This window comes from Caretta caretta, chromosome 6 (genome assembly GCF_965140235.1).
Source record: "Caretta caretta isolate rCarCar2 chromosome 6, rCarCar1.hap1, whole genome shotgun sequence".
NCBI lineage: Eukaryota > Metazoa > Chordata > Testudines > Cheloniidae > Caretta > Caretta caretta.
The window spans coordinates 55,676,136-55,695,899 of NC_134211.1; the positions used below are offsets into that span (position 1 = coordinate 55,676,136).

Here is a 19,764-nt window from a genome sequence, read left to right on the forward strand (position 1 = left end):
TTCAGTCTTCTCTTCTCCAGACTAAACAAACCCAGTTTTTTCAGTCTTCCCTCATAGGTCATGTTTTCTAGACCTTTAATCATTTTTGTTGCTCTTCTCTGGACTTTCTCCAATTGTCCACATCTTTGCTGAAATGTGGCACCCAGAACAGGACGCAATACTCCAGCTGAGGCTGTATCAGTGCAGAGTAGAGCAGAAGAATTACTACTTATGTCTTGCTTACAACACTTGTGCTAATATATTCTAGAATGTTTGCTTTTTTTTTTTTTTTGCAATAGTGTTACGCTGTTGATTCATATTTAGCTTCTGATCCACTATGACCCTCACATCCTTTTCCACAGTACTCCTTCCTAGGCAGTCATTTGCCATTTTGTATGTGTGCAACTGATTGGTCCTTCCTAAATGGAGTACTTTGCATTCGTCCTTTATTGAATTTCATCCTGTTTACTTCAGACCATTTCTCCAGTTTGTCCAGATCATTTTGAATTTTAATCCTATCCTCCAAAGTACTTGAAACCCCTCCCAGCTTGGTACTGTCCGCAAACTTTATAAGTGTACTCTCCATGCCATTATCTAAATTATTGATGAAGATATTGAACAAAACCAGACCCAGAACTGATCCCTGCGGGACCTCACTCAGTATGTCCTTCCAGCTTCACTGTGAACCACTGATAAGTATTCTCAGGGAACGGTTTTCCAACCAGTTATACACCCACCTTATAGTAGCTCTATCTAGGTTGTATTTCCCTTGTTTGTTTATGAGAAGGTCATGAGAGACAGTATCAAAAGTCTTACTAAAGTCAAGATATACCACATCTAGCGCTTTCCCCCTATCCACAGTGCTTGTTACTTTGTCAAGTGTCAAAGAAAGATATTAGGTTAGTTTGACATGATTTGTTCTTGATAAGTCTATGCTGACTGTTACTTATCAATTTTATTATCTTCTAGATATTTGCAAATTGATTGCTTAATTATTTGCTCCATTAACTTTCTGGGTACTGAAGTGAAGCTCACTGATCTGTAATTCCTCAGGTTGTCTTTATTCCCCTTGTTATAGACTGGCCCTGTATTTGCCCTTTTCCAGTCCTCTGGAATCTCACCAGTCTTCTGTGACTTTTCGAAGATAATGGCTAATGGCTCAGATATCTCCTCAGTCAGCTCCTTAGGTATTCTAGGATGTATTTCATAATTTGGATGGGAGTAAGATTGTGATGTTGATGTGAAAAGGTCCTGACAGAACAACATGCACACTTTGTACTTTCTGTAGGCTGAGCTCATTGCCTACCACAGGAGCTCCTTGCATTCTTCCGTTTCCCCTCCCACCACAATCTCCTTATGTTCCACCCTCCCATTCTGCTCCATTTCAGGAACTCCCTAAAACTCCCCCCAATTTCACCTTCCCCATACCATTGTCCCCCATACACAGAACCTGGCACAGGGGGAAAATCTCTGTTCCAACCTCTGCCATAAGCCTGGGGTGCTGTGTCCTTCCATTCCCTCTACCCCCTCCCCCCATAGCAGGGTCCTCCATTCCCCTGCCCAGCAGGGGTTTTGTGTGTCTCCCCCTTCCCAACAGGGCTCTGTGTCCCCATTGTCCCCCATTATACCCCTCCACACTAGGGACTTTGTATTCCCCTCCATTTCCCCCTTTTCCCCTCCAGTGTCTCCTGTTCTCCCCTCAGCAGGGGTTCTATGTGCTCCCCTCAGTCCTTTCCCCGCACAATTATTACTTATTTTCTTTGTGTCTGGGAGATCCCTTGAATGATTTATCAGCATGTTAAACTCTATTGGGAGGATGACCCAGGACTGAGATGGGGGTTATTATGTTCGAGCATGTTAATGGCTGCCATCAACCAGTTCTTTGATTTGTAGACAGTTGTGACCTGATTGAAGTGCTGGGTTGGCCAACCAGATGCTAGGGGCTCTGTGTGCCCCCCATTTCTTCCTTCCAGTTTTCCAAATTTCACCAAAATTAATAGAGTAGTAAGCAGTGTCTTATTTATTACTGATTATATAAATCACTGGCAACTGGCCATTGCCTTGTTCTCAATTTAGCTGTAGTCAACAAAAGTACTTTAGTCTGTGTTGGCTAAAAATATTCTACTTTTTGTCCTTAACTTGCTAGGAACAGTCATTTTTAGTAAGAAGTCAACCACCTTATTAAAATCTAGCATCAAAAATAGACTGGAGAAACCCTGGAAGCAAATACTATTTTTAGCTGCTCTCTCTATTCCCTGCAGTTACCCACCAGATTCTGACTGCACAGCCTACGCACATGTGCTTAGTTATTCTAGGCAGATCCTCCTTGTGACCCTTTTTTCCCTGAACACCTGAATGCAGAAAACACTCGACTGATTAAAGATTAATACCACTGCAAAGCATGATAGCTGCCTTTTGTCTGAGTGCTTTTGGGAAGGAGAAGAATATAGAATGACAGACAACTTGCAATCAGTATTTCTATTACATGAGCATTTCTGTGGAAAGCTTGGTGGCAAGATTCCCCCTAGCATTTCCTGCTCTTAAACTGGTGCTATGAGAAGCAGGGTTCTAAAGTGCAATACCTTTCTTCTCCCCTACCCCTCCAGCAAGTGCGGGGGGGGGGGGGGGAGCATTGGGATGTAGACATCAAGCAGTATAGGCTATGTCATAACTGTTGGGGACACTGGGCACTACACTAGGTAACTCGGGAGGGTGGAAGACCACGAGTGTCGAGGAAGCCCTCCTGCTCTTGGACCGAATAAACCAAGGCCCCTTTGCTTCTTGAACCCTCTGTGATCCTGCATAACTCTGAGGAAGCTAGCACACAAACAGGTGTGTACACAGCTCACCAGTCAAGGCCAGCTTCGGCCTGGGAAACATAGAGAAGGCAGAAATGTTTAGCAAAAACCGGTAACAAATAGGACCAAATAAGGCAAGGCTCAGGCAATGCTACTGAGGAAAAACACAATTGGCTGCTTTAGCTGGTTGGCCATGGTATTGTTTGGGGCAACAGGTGATTGGTTGCATAAGCTTGTGTAGTGAAGTAGGCAAAGGTATAAAATGTATACTGGAATCTGCTGCACTGCTGTAGGACTTGAGACAGCTCAGTCTCCCTGCGCCCTATTTGGAGCTCCAAATAAATCTCTCTGCTTCTCCACCCCGTTGTGGTCATTGGCACGACGCACACTGGGCAACGAACCCAGCTGTTGCTTGCCTTGGGCACTCTGTGCTGGCAACATAACTATATAATAAATTTCTTCTCCCCCAGCAAGTGGGAATATAGACATCAACCAGTATAGGCTTTGTCATGGCTATACAATACATTTCTTCTCCCCCAGCAAGTGGGGGGCACAGGGATATAGTCTATGCGGCTTGATATAGTCTATGTGATGCACCCTGCTCAGTAGCATAACTTTTTGGGCACTGATTAAAATTGCATTGACTAAGGAAGTGAAAAGGCTCAGTTCAATGAAATTGCCATTTTGTTGGAATACAGAAAACTAAAATACTGGATCAGACCAATGGTCAGTCTATTATGATATCCTGACTCCTCCTGCAGCGGAACAGAACTGTGTTATATCTAGTCTACATCTCTGACTGTTGTCCATACCAGGTTATGCTGCCTCATAGGGCTGAAGAAAAGTGGAAGGGATGGCCCCCGTACGTTAATTGGTCATTCACTTTTGCAATGATCTCCCTTTATATTAAAGTGACTTCTGAGAATGTGCTGTCACAGCACTGAGTAGCGATATCCCTGAATCTGACACACCCATTGCACCATTGTACATGGAGGAGATATAATATTGCAAAGGAATGCTGAGCTGACTGAAGAGTCATAACCAGGCACTATGGTGATTCTGCCTGCCCGTGCCTTCAATTCTATGTACTTGGGCAGTTCACCCATAATAGACGATAAGCAGCGCTGTGTGCAGCAGAAGAATGCATCTTGTGATGCTAAAGAGCTGTAAATGGAAGAATCTGATGCACGAATTGAAATCATGCATACCCCACCATCTCAAAAGACTTGTATACAGCAGGCTTTAAAAGGAGGAGAGAGAGCAGGGCGGAAAAAAAGAATCTGGACTCTGACACATTTATAAAAATTGATGGCCAGTCACCCAGAAGCTGATCAGTATTTTTACAGGATAAAAAATGGCAACCTAGAAGAGTCTAAAAATAATACAGCGTGCTGCAGACTTGTCTGGTTCAGCTACACCACTGGAATACAAACTAGTAAAGCTAGTGTTTCTGAAGTTCCAGGGAAATCTCTGTCAAAAGATATAGCGTGTCTTTCTCGCGGTTGCTAAACAGAACAGCAAGGGCTCCTTGCATTTACTTCACTTAGCCATTAATAATTTGCAAAACTCTTTCTCGGTGGAAAACTTCCCAAATTTTCCTATAGGAAAGAAACTACCTTTAAAGCCTCCTTAAATATTTCAGCTACGATTGATTAGAGGCATTTTATTCTCCCTGGAAGAGCACAGAGAGAGAGAGAGAGAGGAAGTGCCTGTGGGCATTGTATGGGCATCCGTCAGCCCGCTGCGTTCAGCAACCTCCGTCCCCTTCCCCTCCCTTCCCTCAGCAGCACATGGACTAGCCAATGTTCTTGTCACAGACGCAGCTCACCCTTCTATGGCTCAGTCACATCCAACCACCATTCACCCAGATGAGTCCTGTTGCTCACAGTGATCACCACATTCATGTCAGCACGGAGCCCGAGCACATGAATGGTGCCGTGCTCGATTCATAAAAGTGGCACTGGTCAATTCAGGATGTACCGTTTGTTTCAATTTATTACTGGAACTAAAATCAAGGAAAATAATTGTTTTTGATCAATGCACAAGCAACCTCACAGCACGTTTTAACAGAACGTTTAAAAACAAAAGCATCTTGTGTCATAATAAATAAAATCTGAATGACAGGGAAAACCCTAGTCACAAATACATCAAAGCCAATGGGGACACTGTGGCCTGATTGCTTGATGTGTATGTTTCGTAAACTGAAGACCATGATAATATTGTAAAGATACAGATAATGTAAATAAAAGTGGGGACGTGATGCATAGAGGCGCCTATAGCAGAGAAGAGGGCTGACTGCAGAGAGCATTTCCCGGATGCTTTTTCCACATGGAAGCACTGGGGGGTGTGTGTGTGTGGGGGGGGGGGGGGGGGGGGAGGGGAGGGCGGGTGCGCGCGCATAAAGGTGGGCTTTGGACATGTTTGTTTTTGGAGCCGCTGAGGTGCACGGGCTTAACCCTTTGACAGTAAGGGTTAAGAGTGCTCCAAAAGGCTTTACACAACATGTGCACCAGCCACTTCCTACAAAACTGGGTCAGGCCCCGCACAATGTCTCTCGCACTCACGTGGCAGTGCCGCAGGACTGCAGCCCCACGTGAGGTAACGCTGGATGAGGACGGATACAATAAAGTAGCAGAGGGGAGAAATGTGCTTTTAGGGGAAGGAGCCTGACACTTGTAAACACCTGGGTATCTTACTTATAGGGTTAGGTAGCAAGAGGGCCATTTCGTGTCCCTCCCACATTCTGCCTGCTTTGCCCCACTCTGGCAGCACAAAGCTGGTGGAATAAATGCCTCCTTTATTAGCAGAGTTGGGATGCCTTTGGCACAGAGGACGTTCCCAGGTGGTGCAGAACTACTGAAGGGATGATGTCAGGGGAAGAGGGCATGGCCGGAGCACCACTGGGCTCTGCAGGAGTGATGGAATTGCCCCATGAGGTGTTATCATCAGATGCCAAAACTTAGAGACTGGGCTAAGTTTCTCCGGGTCCTGAACTGGCCCTAAGGTGCCCCGAGGTTTGTGGGAGGGGGACCCATCAAGGTGATATAAAATCATTTTTGTTTTCTCCTCAGCTGCACTGAGTGCAGCTTGGCTACTTGGTGAGCTCAGCCTGGAGAACAATAGAAAACACAGTTGTATGCAAGGGTTCTGTATCCTCTCCTGCCTTCATCGTCCCAGCCCACAGTTAGTAGTGGTGTAGTCCTAAATCTCAAAGTACAAGAATTCTAACAGAAAAAAAAATTGGGGACACCTTGCCACACCCCCAGGGGAGCACAGGGGTTCTGACCCGCCCCCACCCAAAGTAAGCAATTGGAACAACTGGGTTTATGCAATGTTTTTGTGTATAAAAATGTCAAGTGAAATCTTGTAACGTTCCGAACTCCACGGTCATTATAAGATAGATATACAGACTGTGGTTATGAATGTTTAGAGACTAGTAGGCTCATGACCTGTACTACATTTTAAAGTACTGCTTACAGCGGGGAGGGGCTATTCCCAAACCAGATGTTTACACAAAATAACTTGTATCCATGTATTGTCCAGCCAGAAGGCGACAAAGGAGGAACATTAAAGATAATGGAAAAGAAAACCCAAATCTTGAAAAACTAAGAAAAGAGGGAGGTTCTCCCCCCCACTGAGAAGCCAGGGCCATGTCACATCATACCAGGAGAAAGAAGAAAGGAAAAATAAAGAGCAAAAACATCAAAACAGGTGGGGGTGCCAGGTCTGGTGTTTTCTGTCTTATCCAGAAGCGGGGCCAGCAGCAGCTAAGCGGGGTGCGGCTCAGGAAAACACTGGCTCTCTTGTAGGACAGACACAAACCGCCCAGGCTCCCGCACAGCACCTCACAGATCACACCAGGTACCAGCCTGACTCTCGTGGTGGCGCATTTACCCCCTGCAGGCTTCCTCCCCAGCTCATCGCTCCTGCGCCAGGAGGGAAGTCCTCCACCTCCTCCCAGCCCGACTCTTCCAGACCAGGAGCCCCTGCAGGCAGCCCTCCCCCGCCACCTTCTAGGCCCAGCGGCAACGCCGCTGCTCCGCTGAGCTCGCCGCGACCCCCCCGGTGGGAGCTGCCCGCTGACTCCTAGCCGCCGCGAGCCGCGTACGCCGCAGCACGAACTGTAGTACCTGCCTTGGCCGACAGGGCGGTTCTCGCCAAGTCCCAGCCACTGGGTCGCCTGGGTGGCGCCCGCCGTGGGCCGGTCTCCTGGAACACAGGCCCCAGCATGGTTTGGCGTAACGCTGCGACAGGGGCTGCCACGAGCCGCTGCTGCCTGTCGGTCCACCGAAGTGCTGTCATGCAACAGGCTGGCGTTGGCAAGCGGCACAAGCCCCAAGGGCATAAGCCAAGCAAACCATAGCTAGGACCGAGCTGGGATTTTCCTGCTATCCCCCTGAATGCCGTCCCGTGCGGCACTGTGAAAACCAACCAATCAATCCAGCCAGCAACAGCATAGAAAAGCACAAAGCAGGTGAGGTGAACTGAATCCAGTCCATGCATTTCAGAAGAGTGTTTCTGACAACACCCTGCTGTAGTGGGGTTAATGCAGGGAGTGGGGCAAAGAGCTAGAGTGGGGTTGGGAGAGGGCGGGGGCAAGCAGATATGGCCAGCCTCTGCCCTCTGCTTTAATCAGAGGGGACAAAGGGGACCAGCTTCATTAGTGGTGTAAGTGCATGCAATTTCCATTGACTTCAGTACAGATGTGCCCATTTATGCCAAGGCTGAATTCAGCCTTGTGTATTTTGGTCTTCTGCTTCTGAACAAACTGATGCATTGCATGCTGGTACCGGAGTCCCTGTGGCATACCACTCTGGATTAAAGAAGAGGATGCCTGCAGTCTGCACTGTTTTCTGTAAACTAAAGTTGCCATTAGGCTTCTGGAAAATTGCCAGAGCATCCTTAGGCTAGTACTTTTTCTTATTTCCAAGGAACCGACTAAGGCAATTCTGGTCTGCAAATTTGATAAAACATAAACTCTTGTGCCCCACACTTGCTCAAGTCCTCCCATCAAGGAAGCATTAGTGCAATAATTTAAAATAGCAAACTATCCAGACATGGGCTAAACGTCACTGACTGTTTACTTGAGTTTTGTAGCATCCCATGTTCATGGAGATTTTAAAGCTTCTTGGGGCAGCTTCTCATCATATGTCTGTGGTATACAGCACTTGGTTAATAGTAAATAAATAACAATAATCATTCTTTCAAAATCCTCATCCTCTGAGCCTCATCCCAACAGATATCTGTGCTCTGACACCTGCTAACTTTTAGCAATCCCCTCCCCCCACTTTAGGATGTTAGGAGGGGAGCCTTTTGCCCTATGATTCAGAGCTTGTTCCACCGTCAATCCAGGTCTGTTTATCTCACTCCACTGTTGAAAGAGCTCTCAAACTTAAAAAAAAATAATTATGTTTTCTATTATGACCTCTTGTGACTTCAGATATATTACTGGCCCCCTTATCCACAATCTCTTTTCCTCCTTTGTGTGTCAAATCCCCTGTGGCTCGCATACATATGCATTTGGTTTTATCCATTTAAAACAATTTTTGTAAAATGTAAAACCCTCTTTTGAAATTTCAGTTAGGTTTTAATTATGTTGCATTGTCTCCTGATCTTATTTGTGGTGGAGGGAGGAAGGATCTGTCCATCTGAGTTTTCATATGAGACCCATCACTGTGCTGTTGGAATGTTTAGAAATGACATGTGGATACCATGGTAATGGACAGCTTTCTAATCTCTCCAGTCTAGGCATTGCCTATTGCTATGTTTTCTGAGCACCTAGGCAGGCGGGTTAAGTAGAATGATGATGTTAATTGGCAGTGCACCTGGCTGAGAATCCAGGAAGGGACCCATTGGCCACGATCAATCTCTTACTTCACTAGGAGTGCTCATTGCTCTGTCTCGCCCTTCAGTTTTAAATTCACAATGAGATTTAATTTAATTGTTTTTGGCCCAATCCAGGCTTTTCACTCTTGCCTTAAGTCTGACTGCTCCCACTAAGATGGACACCAGGACTTCCGACTCGATGGAAATAAACAATGTACATTATACATCTTCGCACAGCCATCTCCACTCCCGTGCATCCAACATCCAGCTGCCTCATGATGTCATTTCCCTCTTCAGTGTAGGTGGAGTAGCTGAATACAGCAGTACTACAGTATTGCTCACCACCTAGGGAAAGCAGCTTCCCTGCACTATACCACCTGAAGGAAGCAGCACAGCCTGCAGCAAAATCCTAAACTGGAGTGGTTGGCTTGGGCCAGGCTTGGGAGAGGAGAGCAGCAGCACATGATGATCAGATGGATGTACAAGCTGCCCCCAGCCATCACAAAGGCAACAATGACAAAGACCTGTTTGGCGTCCAACAGTGCTGGAGGGGAAAGAGAGAGGCTGGAAAGACCAATACATTGGACAGAAAGCCAGGAAGTGAGGGTGGATGGAGCTGGGGGAAACAGAAGGGAGAGTGCCCAATAGGAGTGGTTGCTTGAGCTTTAGTCAGGGCCGGCTCCAGGCACTAGCGAAGGAAGCAGGTGCTTGGGGCGGCCAGTAGAAAGGGGCGGCACTCCGTCCATCATTGGGGTGGCACGTCCGGATCTTGGTGGCAATTTGGCGGTAAGCCCTGCAGTCCCCCTCTTCCTCTTTGGCGGCAGCTCAACCAGGCTTGTTGTTTTTTTTTCCCTTCGCTGCTTGGGGCGGCAAAAAAGCTGGAGCTGACCCTGGCTTTAGTTGGTGGGGGTTGGCGAGATTATACAATTTTGCAGAAGTGACCCAGTATCTGGTGCAGCCCTCCCCAGTTAGTAAACATAGACAGCTGTTTCAGCCATCTTCACTCTGCTTGTGGTTCTATCCACAGTTGGCTATATGGTCAACATTGTGGCCCAGCCCCATTTGGAAGCCCTTCACTAGCTCTGAAAAATGGCAACATTGCCAGCTGTGGAGGATTGTGCATCAAATACAGGACGCTTTGGCATTTGCAGTAGTTCAGAGGTGCTGAGAGTGGTTGTTACAGTAAGAAATTGAGAAAATCCTTCTTTCTCCCTTCTTACTAGTTAGCAAGGAATATGAGCAATGAATGAAACCAAATGAAAATGTACAAAAGAGACAGGGAGGCAGCAACTGGGAAAATGAAGCACATTGTACATTCAGTTTAAAAAACAAAATCACTGAACTCCCCTCTCAGGGCTAGTCCCTCTAGGCCAGGGTTAAATCGCAATGAGAAGGGAGTGGTTTGTATGGGAAAGGCTCGCATGGTTGCTTCCTGTGCTGGATTTATTCTGTGTAGAAAGCCTCAGTCCTCAGGGTTCTTAATAATCTGGCACAGCAGCACAAAGGTCACTTCGAACTAAGGAATACCCCAACATTCAAAATAGATCTTGATATTTGTCACTTCTGGCTCTTTGCACTATAAATTGAAGTGCTTGAGGAGACTTGGTGGAAGCTTCCAAAGAAGCTAGAAATGAAAACAAACTACTTAGAGCTTCTGCACTACTCTCAGTTCCCTTGGTTTCTTGCTCCCTACCTCAGTGGCAGATGAGGAAATGATTGCAGGATGCAAGTGTTGCTGAAGAAATGAATCCCCTTCTTCAGAAAATGTAGCTTTCCTGGCTCCAGTTTTTGCACTGCAAGTGAAGGGAAAGATGCCCAAGGGGAAGAGAGGAATTGGGATTTTGAATTGTTGCAGCTTGAAGATAGGAAATTCCTTTCATACCATCTCTGGTGGCACATGCAGCTGCACTGGAAGCACAAAAGTGCAGGTGATACTTATAATAGGATTAACTTCTCCCATTTCTGGGGTTTTCCACTTTTCTGAGTTCGGTATATGACACCAGCATGGCTGTTGTGATCTGAGTATTATGTGGCAATGCTGTTTCTGCACGCTCCATGTGAATTTTTTGGAGTGGGACAGTTATTATTTTATATTATTGTAGTACCCCAGACATGGACCAGGACTCCCTTGTGCTAGGTGCTGTACAAATACAGAACAAAGACAATCCCTGCCCTGACGGATTTACAGTCTAAGTCAGGGGTGGGCAAACTACAGCCTGCTGGCTGGATCTGGCCCCTCAGGGCTTTGGATCTGGCCTGCGGGATTGCCCCCCGTGGTGCCGCGGGCCCCGCTCCTCTCCAGGAAGCGGCTGGCACCACGTCCCTGCTGCCCCTGGGAGAGTGGGGGCAGAGGGTTCCGTGCACTGCTCTTGTCTGTGGGTACCTCCCCTGAAGCTCTCATTGGCTGGGAACGGGGACCGCAGCCAATGGGAGCTTTGGGTGTGGAACCCACAGGCAAGGGCAGTGCACGGAGCTCTCTGCCCCCTCCCCACTCCAAGGGCCGCAGGGACATGGTGCCAGCCGCTTCCCGGAGCAGAGCCGTGCAGTGCTAGGCCAGGGCCAGGCCCTGGCCCTGGTGCGCACCGCTGCCACCCCGGAGCTGCTCCAGGTAAGCGGCGCCAGGCTGGAGCCTGAATCCCTCCTGCACCCCGCCCCCCAACTCCCTGCCCTGAGCCCCCTGCCTGTACCCCAACCCCCTGCCACATCCTGCACCCCACCCCCCTGCCCTGAGCCCCCTGCCACACCCCATACCCCTCCTGCACCCCAACCCGCACTCTGCATCCCTCTTGCACCCCAACCCTCTGCCCTGAGCCCCCTCGTACACCCTGCACCCCTCCTCTGCCCCAACCCCTTGCCCTGAGCCCCTTCCTGCACACCTGTCAAGGTTCCTCCCCCACTCTGAACTCTAGGGTATAGATGTGGGGACCTGCATGAAAAACCTCCTAAGCTTATCTTTACCAGCTTAGGTCAAAACTTCCCCAAGGTACAAATATTCCACCCGTTGTCCTTGGACTGGCCGCTACCACCACCAAACTAATACTGGTTACTGGGGAAGAGCTGTTTGGATGTGTCCTACTCCCCAAAATAGTCCAACCCCTCTGCTCAAAGCAGGACCACACCCCAATTTTTGCCCCCAGATCGCTCAATGGCCCCCTCAAGGATTGAACTCGCACCCCTGGGTTTAGCAGCCCATTGCTCACACCACTGAGCTATCCTGCCCCTCTGATCTCCGCTGGCCCCAGCCGTGTCCCCCAACTCTTGCTCCATACAGAATTGCTGCCAGACAGCAACATCCGGCGACGTCCAACCCCACCGCCGCCGGTTCGCGGTGCGTCGGGGCCGCCTCCCGGCCCTGGAGTAGGCGCGGGAAGGCGCAGAGCCACATGCGGCTTCTCCACGGGGCCAGCGAGGTACTCTTACTGCGCGTGCGCACCCCCTACGTCAGGTTGCAGACACAGGTGGCTGTGCCAGTAGCTGCCATGCGCGGGGAAACCGTCCCTCCCGCGCATGCGCTCTGAGCCCTGGCCCGGCGGCGGGGTAGGCAGCTCTGCGCCGGCAGCTGCTCCGAGCGCCGGCCCAGCGCCGGCCCAGCGCCCCGGACGTGCCACTGGAGGGGGCCGCTCGGTCTGACATGAGGCCGTGAGCCTGCGCCGCTGCTGGCTGAGGTGAGGCCGGGGGGCGAGCTGGGGGCGGGGAGCCGGGCTGCTGGCTGGGGGCCGGGCCCTGGCGTTCCTGGGCGGGGGGGCGGGCGGCGGAGAGCGATGAGCCTCGCGGCCCCGCAGCCCCAGCTCCGGGGGCCTGCGCCTCTGCCGCCGGGAGGGACAAGGGGGTACGGGCGGGCTGGCCCAGCGGCTCAGGGAGGTAGCCAGCTCCAAGCCAGGCAGGGGGAGGCCTGTCACCGGGAGGGCGGGCGTGGAGGGGTGGGGGGGGAACTGATGTGTCCAGCGGCCTGGCAGGGCAGGCGGGAGAACACGTTCAGGGTGTGCATCGCCAGCCGGAGGCGTTCAGCCCCTTGCTCCCTTACATTTCTGACAGGTATCAGAGTACCAGCCCTGTTAGTCTGTATCCGCCAAAAGAAAAGGAGGACTTGTGGCACCTTAGAGACTAAGCTTTTGTGGGCTACAGCCCACTTCATTGGGTGCATAGAATGGAACATATAGTAAGATACACACACACACACACACACATACACAGATAAGTTGGAAGTTACCATACAAACTGTGAGAGGCTAATTAATTAAGATGAGCCATTATCAGCAGGAGAAAAGAACTTTTGTGGTGATAATCAAAATGGCCCATTTAGACAGTTGACAAGAAGGTGTGAGGATACTTCACATAAGGAAATAGATTCAATATGTGTAGGTTTCAGAGTAACAGCCATGTTAGTCTGTATTCGCAAAAAGAAAAGGAGTACTTGTGGCACCTTAGAGACTAACCAATTTATTTGAGCATGAGCTTTCGTGAGCTACAGCTCACTTCATCGGATGCATACCGTGGAAACTGCAGCAGACTTTATATATACACAGAGAATATGAAACAATACCACCTCCCACCCCACTGTCCTGCTGGTAATAGCTTATCTAAAGTGATCATCAGGTGGGCCATTTCCAGCACAAATCCAGGTTTTCTCACCCTCCACCCCCCCCACACAAATTCACTCTCCTGCTGGTGCTAGCCCATCCAAAGTGACAACTCTTTACATAATCAAGTCGGCTATTTCCTGCACAAATCCAGGTTTTCTCACATCCCCCCCACCCCCATACACACACAAACTCACTCTCCTGCTGGTAATAGCTCATCCAAACTGACCACTCTCCAAGTTTAAATCCAAGTTAGACCAGAACATCTGGGGGGGGGGGGGTAGGAAAAAACAAGAGGAAACAGGCTACCTTGCATAATGACTTAGCCATTCCCAGTCTCTATTTAAGCCTAAATTAATAGTATCCAATTTGCAAATGAATTCCAATTCAGCAGTTTCTTGCTGGAGTCTGGATTTGAAGTTTGTGTAATATGTGTAATGACCCAGCCACTCCCAGTCTCTATTCAAACCCAAGTTAATGGCATCTAGTTTGCATATTAATTCAAGCTTAGCAGTTTCTCGTTGAAAGCTCATGCTCAAATAAATTGGTTAGTCTCTAAGGTGCCACAAGTACTCCTTTTCTTTTTGCGAAGACAGACTAACACGGCTGTTACTCTGAAACCTGTCGTTGGAGTCTGTTTTTGAAGCTTTTCTGTTGCAAAATTGCCACCTTTAAGTCTGTTACTGAGTGGCCAGAGAGGTTGAAGTGTTCTCCTACCGGTTTTTGAATGTTATGATTCCTGATGTCAGATTTGTGTCCATTTATTCTTTTGCGTAGAGACTGTCCGGTTTAGCCAGTGTACGTGGCAGAGGGGCATTGCTGGCACGTAATGGCATATATCACATTGGTAGATGTGCAGGTGAACGAGCCCCTGATGGCGTGGCTAGTGTGATTAGGTCCTATGATGGTGTCACTTGAATAAATATGTGGACAGAGTTGGCATCGGGCTTTGTTGCAAGGATAGATTCCTGGGTTAGTATTTTTGTTGAGTGGTGTGTGGTTGCTGGTGGGTATTTGCTTCAGGTTGGGGGGCTGTCTGTAAGCGAGGACTGGTGTGTCTCCCAAGATCTGTGAGAGTGAGGGATCATTTTTCAGGATAGGTTGTAAATCTTTGATGATGCGCTGGAGAGGTTTTAGTTGGGGGCTGAAGGTGACAGCTAGTGGCGTTCTGTTATTTTCTTTGTTGGGCCTGTCCTGTAGTAGGTGACTTTTGGGTACTCTTCTGGCTCTGTCAATCTTTTTTTTTTCCACTTCAGCAGGTGGGTATTGTAGTTTTAAGAATGCTTGATAGAGACCTTGTAGGTGTTTGTCTCTGTCTGAGGGATTGGAGCAAATGTGGTTGTATCTTAGAGCTTGGCTGTAGACAATGGATCGTGTGGTGTGCTGTATCTGTGACTGTGAGGAGAAACTGGGACTCGCATAAGGGGAGGATTCACTGTTCAGGTGCTGTGCTCCTCTGGAAACTTGTACTGAAGTAAGGCACTTGTCTAGCCATAATTCCTATTATTTTAAAGACTTTTTTCTTTTTTCTTATTACATGTGGGCGGACCCTAAACCACATCTCTTTTACCCTCTGTTGTTAATATGGGTTGAAACTGATTTTAAATCTTGTGTTGGGAGGTGCACGAGAAATCACTGAGGGGGGGAACCTATCGCCCACTTACTTTCAATTCTCCTGTTAGTGTTTCTCAGTACTGCTGAAGTGTCATTCTGCTCCCTCAACTTTTCTTCTATGGATGCATCTCTGTGTGGAGTCTTGAAGTGTGAAATGCTTTTGTGGAGAAGTTTGATTTTAACCAAGGCTTTCTGGGCTAACCAGGCTAGTGCTAGGCCTGTTCTTTGACAACTTGAGAGTGATAAGGGGTTCTAACCTAACAATTTTCTAAAATTGTAATCTGAGAATTCTCCAGAAACTCATTCCCACACTCAACTCAAGGTTCATAGTTTTTAGGAACATGGGAGGGAGATACGAAGCTGAATCAGACCAGAGGTCTGTCTAAACTAGTATCCATCTAGTAGAAACAAGTACCGCTTGCTTCAGAGGAAGATGGAAGCAACCCTGTAATGCCTAGGAAGTCTAGAGTTAGGGAAAATTCAATTAAAGGGTCTGTTCATGAATGGTTATGGGATAGCCTGTTGATAGGAGAAGCTTCTTCCTAATAATTGATATTTTATCTTTGATGCCCTGAAACAGAGAGGCTAATATTTTTTCTTAATTTTTTTCAATGGTTTCTAATGTAACTGTGTTAATTCTTATTATCCTATACATGTCTAATTCCTTTTTGAATACTTTTAAGTACTTTGCCTTTATCTGGTGGCAGTGAGTTCTAGAGATTAATTATGCAGTGTGTAAAAATGAATAAATAGTTCCTTGTCTGAGACTGAGGGAAAAAGCAGTCTTTCTCAGTGACTCAAGAGCCTGTCACAAATGTATTATATCTGTGATAAATCAGATGATTCCAGCAATGTATGGGGGAGTGAGGGAATAAGTTGACTAGAAGGCAGAAGAAACATAGAAGATCTTGGGCTATAATACTGACAGTAATACTGTGAAATTCCTGTTCTTTTCCTGGCTACAGTATGACTTCAGTCTTTTATCTGCTGAGTGTTCATCAGTAGGCTGGCAAAACTATTTAATTGAAATCAGAAAGTGAACCTAGTTTGACCTGAAGCATTAAAAGTTGACAACTTCTTAAGTGGTGTATAAAACAGCACTTACGCAGCAGAGCAAGATATCACTTCAAATTGCAAACAACCTCTGTCCCAACGTTCTCTGGTAAAAACTGTTGTTTTTGACATACTCTTCTATTTCTTCATGTTTGGTGGTGGTGGTTTGTTGTTGTTTGTATAATTTCTGTTTGGCTAACATTTGCCCATTAAATTTCTCTTTTAGTTCTCAAAAATGGCCCTCTACACTTTTCCACAAAAGGAAGAATATATGATTGTCAGCCATGCTCTAGTGGAGCAAAGCACTGATAACATGTTGCAAAAATTTGCTGCTGTGAACACTTTACAAATTGGAGCCATGATCAGTTTCCTTATTGTGAGAAGTTTTGAGTTCTAGCTATGTTGGAACCCAAAAACCAAAACACCCTATATATGTAACAAACATAGTTTGATTATGTGTCTGTCTGGAGTTGCTGTTCCTTCACCCTGAAGTTTACAAGTTGGCTTTGTTTAGTAACCAAAATTTTAAAAGCACAAAAACTAACCTACATGATCAGTCCTGGAAAACAGCTACAGTTAATGTTTTTTATATTGTGCTTTTCATCCCAAAGTATTTCACAAGGATATACACATAGCACTACTGAAGTGCCTCTTCAGTGTTGGGAGAACACCAGCTGATGCTGCACTTGGGTGGAAGAGCACATTTGCCAAGAACACCAGGGCAATCACCTACTCTTACAAAAAGTACTTTAGTATCTTTCTAGTCCACACAGGGTGGACAGGTGATGTTTATACAGGATTACTGTAGACTTTTTTTTTTTTTTACAACGCACCCTAGATTAGTGACTGCACCTTGATTGCGAGTCCTGTATGATACTCTTTATTTGCCCAAAGCTGCATGTCAATGACACTTACCCATTAATCAGAGTTGAATAAGGTTAAGTTTGGCATTGGACATTCCCCTGCTCCCTCAGTTTATATACTTAATGTAGATTTAACTGCCTTTCCTCAGTCCTTGAGCACACAATACTAGAAAACGTACATTGGGAAAACTCTGGGAGATGGACTGGGTGGGACCAATATAATGACTTTTCCTATCTATCTGATTTTATTTTTTTTTAAAGCTCAGGCCCGTTTGTTATTCTGACATGATGGTTGCTAACAGTTTGGTTGAACTATTTTATAAGGATGTTGGTCTGTGGTCCCAGTATGCTTTTGTTGGTCCCAGCAAATACCTGTTTCGTGTTGGTGCTTCCAAGTGTCATCCCTGAAATAGAGGGTAGCAAGCACCTGACATTCCAATGGAAGACATGAATATCTGAAGAATGTCAGTACAATCCTCTGAGGCAAAGGAGCCTTCCCAAAAGGGAGCTGAATATATTTCTGCCCTGCCGTTCCTGTTCTTTGTGATACCTGTGTCTCTTCTATCAAACTTAAAATTGTCCCTGTTCTTACCTTGTGCATTTGTCTCCCCATCTTTTAGAGACACGAGGTAGAAGTGGCTAGTTCCATTATGTGTGCGTCAGCCAAATATAACACCCGGGGTCCAGCCCTCATCCCAAGAATGAAGACCAAGCACCGCATCTACTACATCACACTTTTTTCCATTGTCCTGCTTGGCCTTATAGCCACAGGTATGTTCCAGTTCTGGCCACACTCCATTGAGTCATCCAGTGATTGGACAGTGGAGAAGCGCAGTGTCCATGATGTGCCTGTAGTCAAGCTTCCTGCTGAGAGCCCCATCCCAGAACGGGGAGACCTCAGCTGTAGGATGCACACCTGCTTTGATGTCTATCGCTGTGGCTTCAACCCCAAAAACAAGATCAAGGTCTATATCTATTCACTGAAGAAATATGTGGATGAGTATGGGATGCTGGTTAGCAACACTATCTCTCGGGAGTACAACGAGCTGCTGACTGCTATCTCTGACAGTGACTTCTACACAGATGATGTCAACCGGGCCTGCCTCTTTGTGCCGTCCATAGATGTGCTGAACCAGAACACGCTCCGCATCAAGGAAACTGCTCAAGCCTTGGCACAGTTATCCAGGTACCTACAGAAACCTTACTGTGTGAATCATAAAGTTAGAGCTGGAAAGGATAAGGTTAGTGATGGGAAAAGTTCTGCAGTGAGCCCTGGTTAGAGCTGAGATCAGAATTTGGGAGAGTCTGGCATCCATGTCTCAGGGAACAGCTCTCTAACTGGCTTTAATGATTTCTTCTCTTTAGGTGGGATCGAGGCACAAACCATCTGTTGTTCAACATGCTACCTGGGGGGCCACCTGACTACAACACAGCACTGGATGTTCCCAGAGATAGGTAGGCATCATGCTGCTTCTTTGAGTACATTGGAGGGCGGCGTATGTGGGATAAAATGTCTTTAAAGAGGAAGTGGGGCTCAGAACTCTTGGTAGTCCCAATGCAAATGCTACAATTCCTGAGTCTTACATAGGTGGAGTATGTCTTACCCTGTTTTGATAGGAGATGGACTGTCTAGCTTCTTTAAGTTGAGAGGACAACTGTTTGCCCATGGCATTCTACAATGTTGCTCATCCTTAAATTCACAGGGAGTGTGGCCCATGGTAATATTGCAGCTATCAATGCTCCGTCTTGATCTGAGCTGCCTGGCTCCTCTGATCAAGGTGAAGCATTCTGTGCTTAGACCTGTAGCCTCCACAGGTTCATCTTAGTGAAGATGAAGAATGACTGAGTGTGTTCCATTTAATTCAAATTAGGAGCCATTCTTGGGCTTCTCTCTAGCTGCCTCTGCTGGGCAAAGTTTGGCTGCTTCTGCTTTGTATTCAAAAGAAACAGTATTGCCATTCTAGCTGACTCAGCATTGAATGTGATAATTTTGACACCAGAGCTTGATTTGTTGTGTGTGTGTGAGATTTCAAAAAAAGAAAAGGAGTACTTGTGGCACCTTAGAGACTAACCAATTTATTTGAGCATAAGCTTTTGTGAGCTACAGCTCACTTCATCGGATGCTTTTCTTTTTGTGAATACAGACCAACACGGCTGTTACTCTGAAACCTGAGAGATTTCAGGAATTACACTGATCGAGTAATTTATCGCTGACTTTAATACTGTTGGTTTTCTCTATCCTTCTCTGGTTTGTGCATTTTGAAAATTACTGCCAGGAAATTAGTAGTTTTGAACTCTTATCTTAATTGTTAGTTGTAGAGTAGGTTCCTCTACAGGCATTCTGGGAAGGGGAAAAGAGGGAACAAGGATATGAAGAACATAGGTATAATAAAGAACAGACGCTTTAGGAAGAAATATGGGAAAGGGAAGAAATTTCCAACGATATTAAGCTTAAAAAAGTAAATCTTTTTGCTTCACTGACCCACATGCAGTAGGCCTTACAAAACCAATACAGCGATTAGAGAGCAAGATGGACCTCTTCTGCCACATGATCAGCAAAATTCTGGCTAAAATATGATTACAGGATCTTTACTACCGATGATAGCATGAGAGGCAGAATGTGGCTGGATTTTTAGATCTTGATTTGTTTGCAACATAGGCAACAGATTATCTTTTTATTCCAAAACAGAGTAGATTTTCTCTGCAGTGTTCAGTATACTTCTTGGAGTGACTTGACTGATCTTAAACTGTAGTTGCAGTCAGAAAAGAGAAAACCAAAATATGTTAGGTGTATTTGACACAAACTTGGCCTGAAGAGGGCAGTCAAGCATAACTCTTTTACAGTCAAAACTTGTTAAACATGTAACTTCTCTCTCTCTCACACTCGAGTTCTCTTAAATTCTATCATTTTGAGAGGTTTTCATTTCATTTGTATTCTGTTTAATGGAATGCTCTGTTTTGATACATAATATATAATAGCAGCGGTACCTATGAAAGGAATAGATCTGTTGAATTAATGCAATAGATTTACTATGTGCTTCACAACTTTGTT

At 46.6% G+C, this 19,764-nt stretch overlaps 1 protein-coding gene across 2 annotated transcripts in view; it reads left to right on the plus strand.

Moving 5' to 3' along the window:
• The first annotated feature begins 12,094 nt into the window (after window positions 1-12,094).
• EXT2 (exostosin glycosyltransferase 2) overlaps window positions 12,095-19,764 on the plus strand; it is a 95,944-nt gene continuing 88,274 nt past the window's right edge. The window contains exons 1-3 of one of the 2 annotated variants that reach the window (XM_075129540.1): window positions 12,095-12,268; window positions 17,333-17,898; window positions 18,078-18,167. In XM_075129540.1, coding sequence (XP_074985641.1) covers window positions 17,363-17,898; window positions 18,078-18,167 — 626 coding nt within the window. In that variant the 5' untranslated portion in view covers window positions 12,095-12,268; window positions 17,333-17,362. The remainder of the gene's footprint in view (window positions 12,269-17,332; window positions 17,899-18,077; window positions 18,168-19,764) is intronic. The other variant, XM_048853907.2, reaches the window with a different exon arrangement.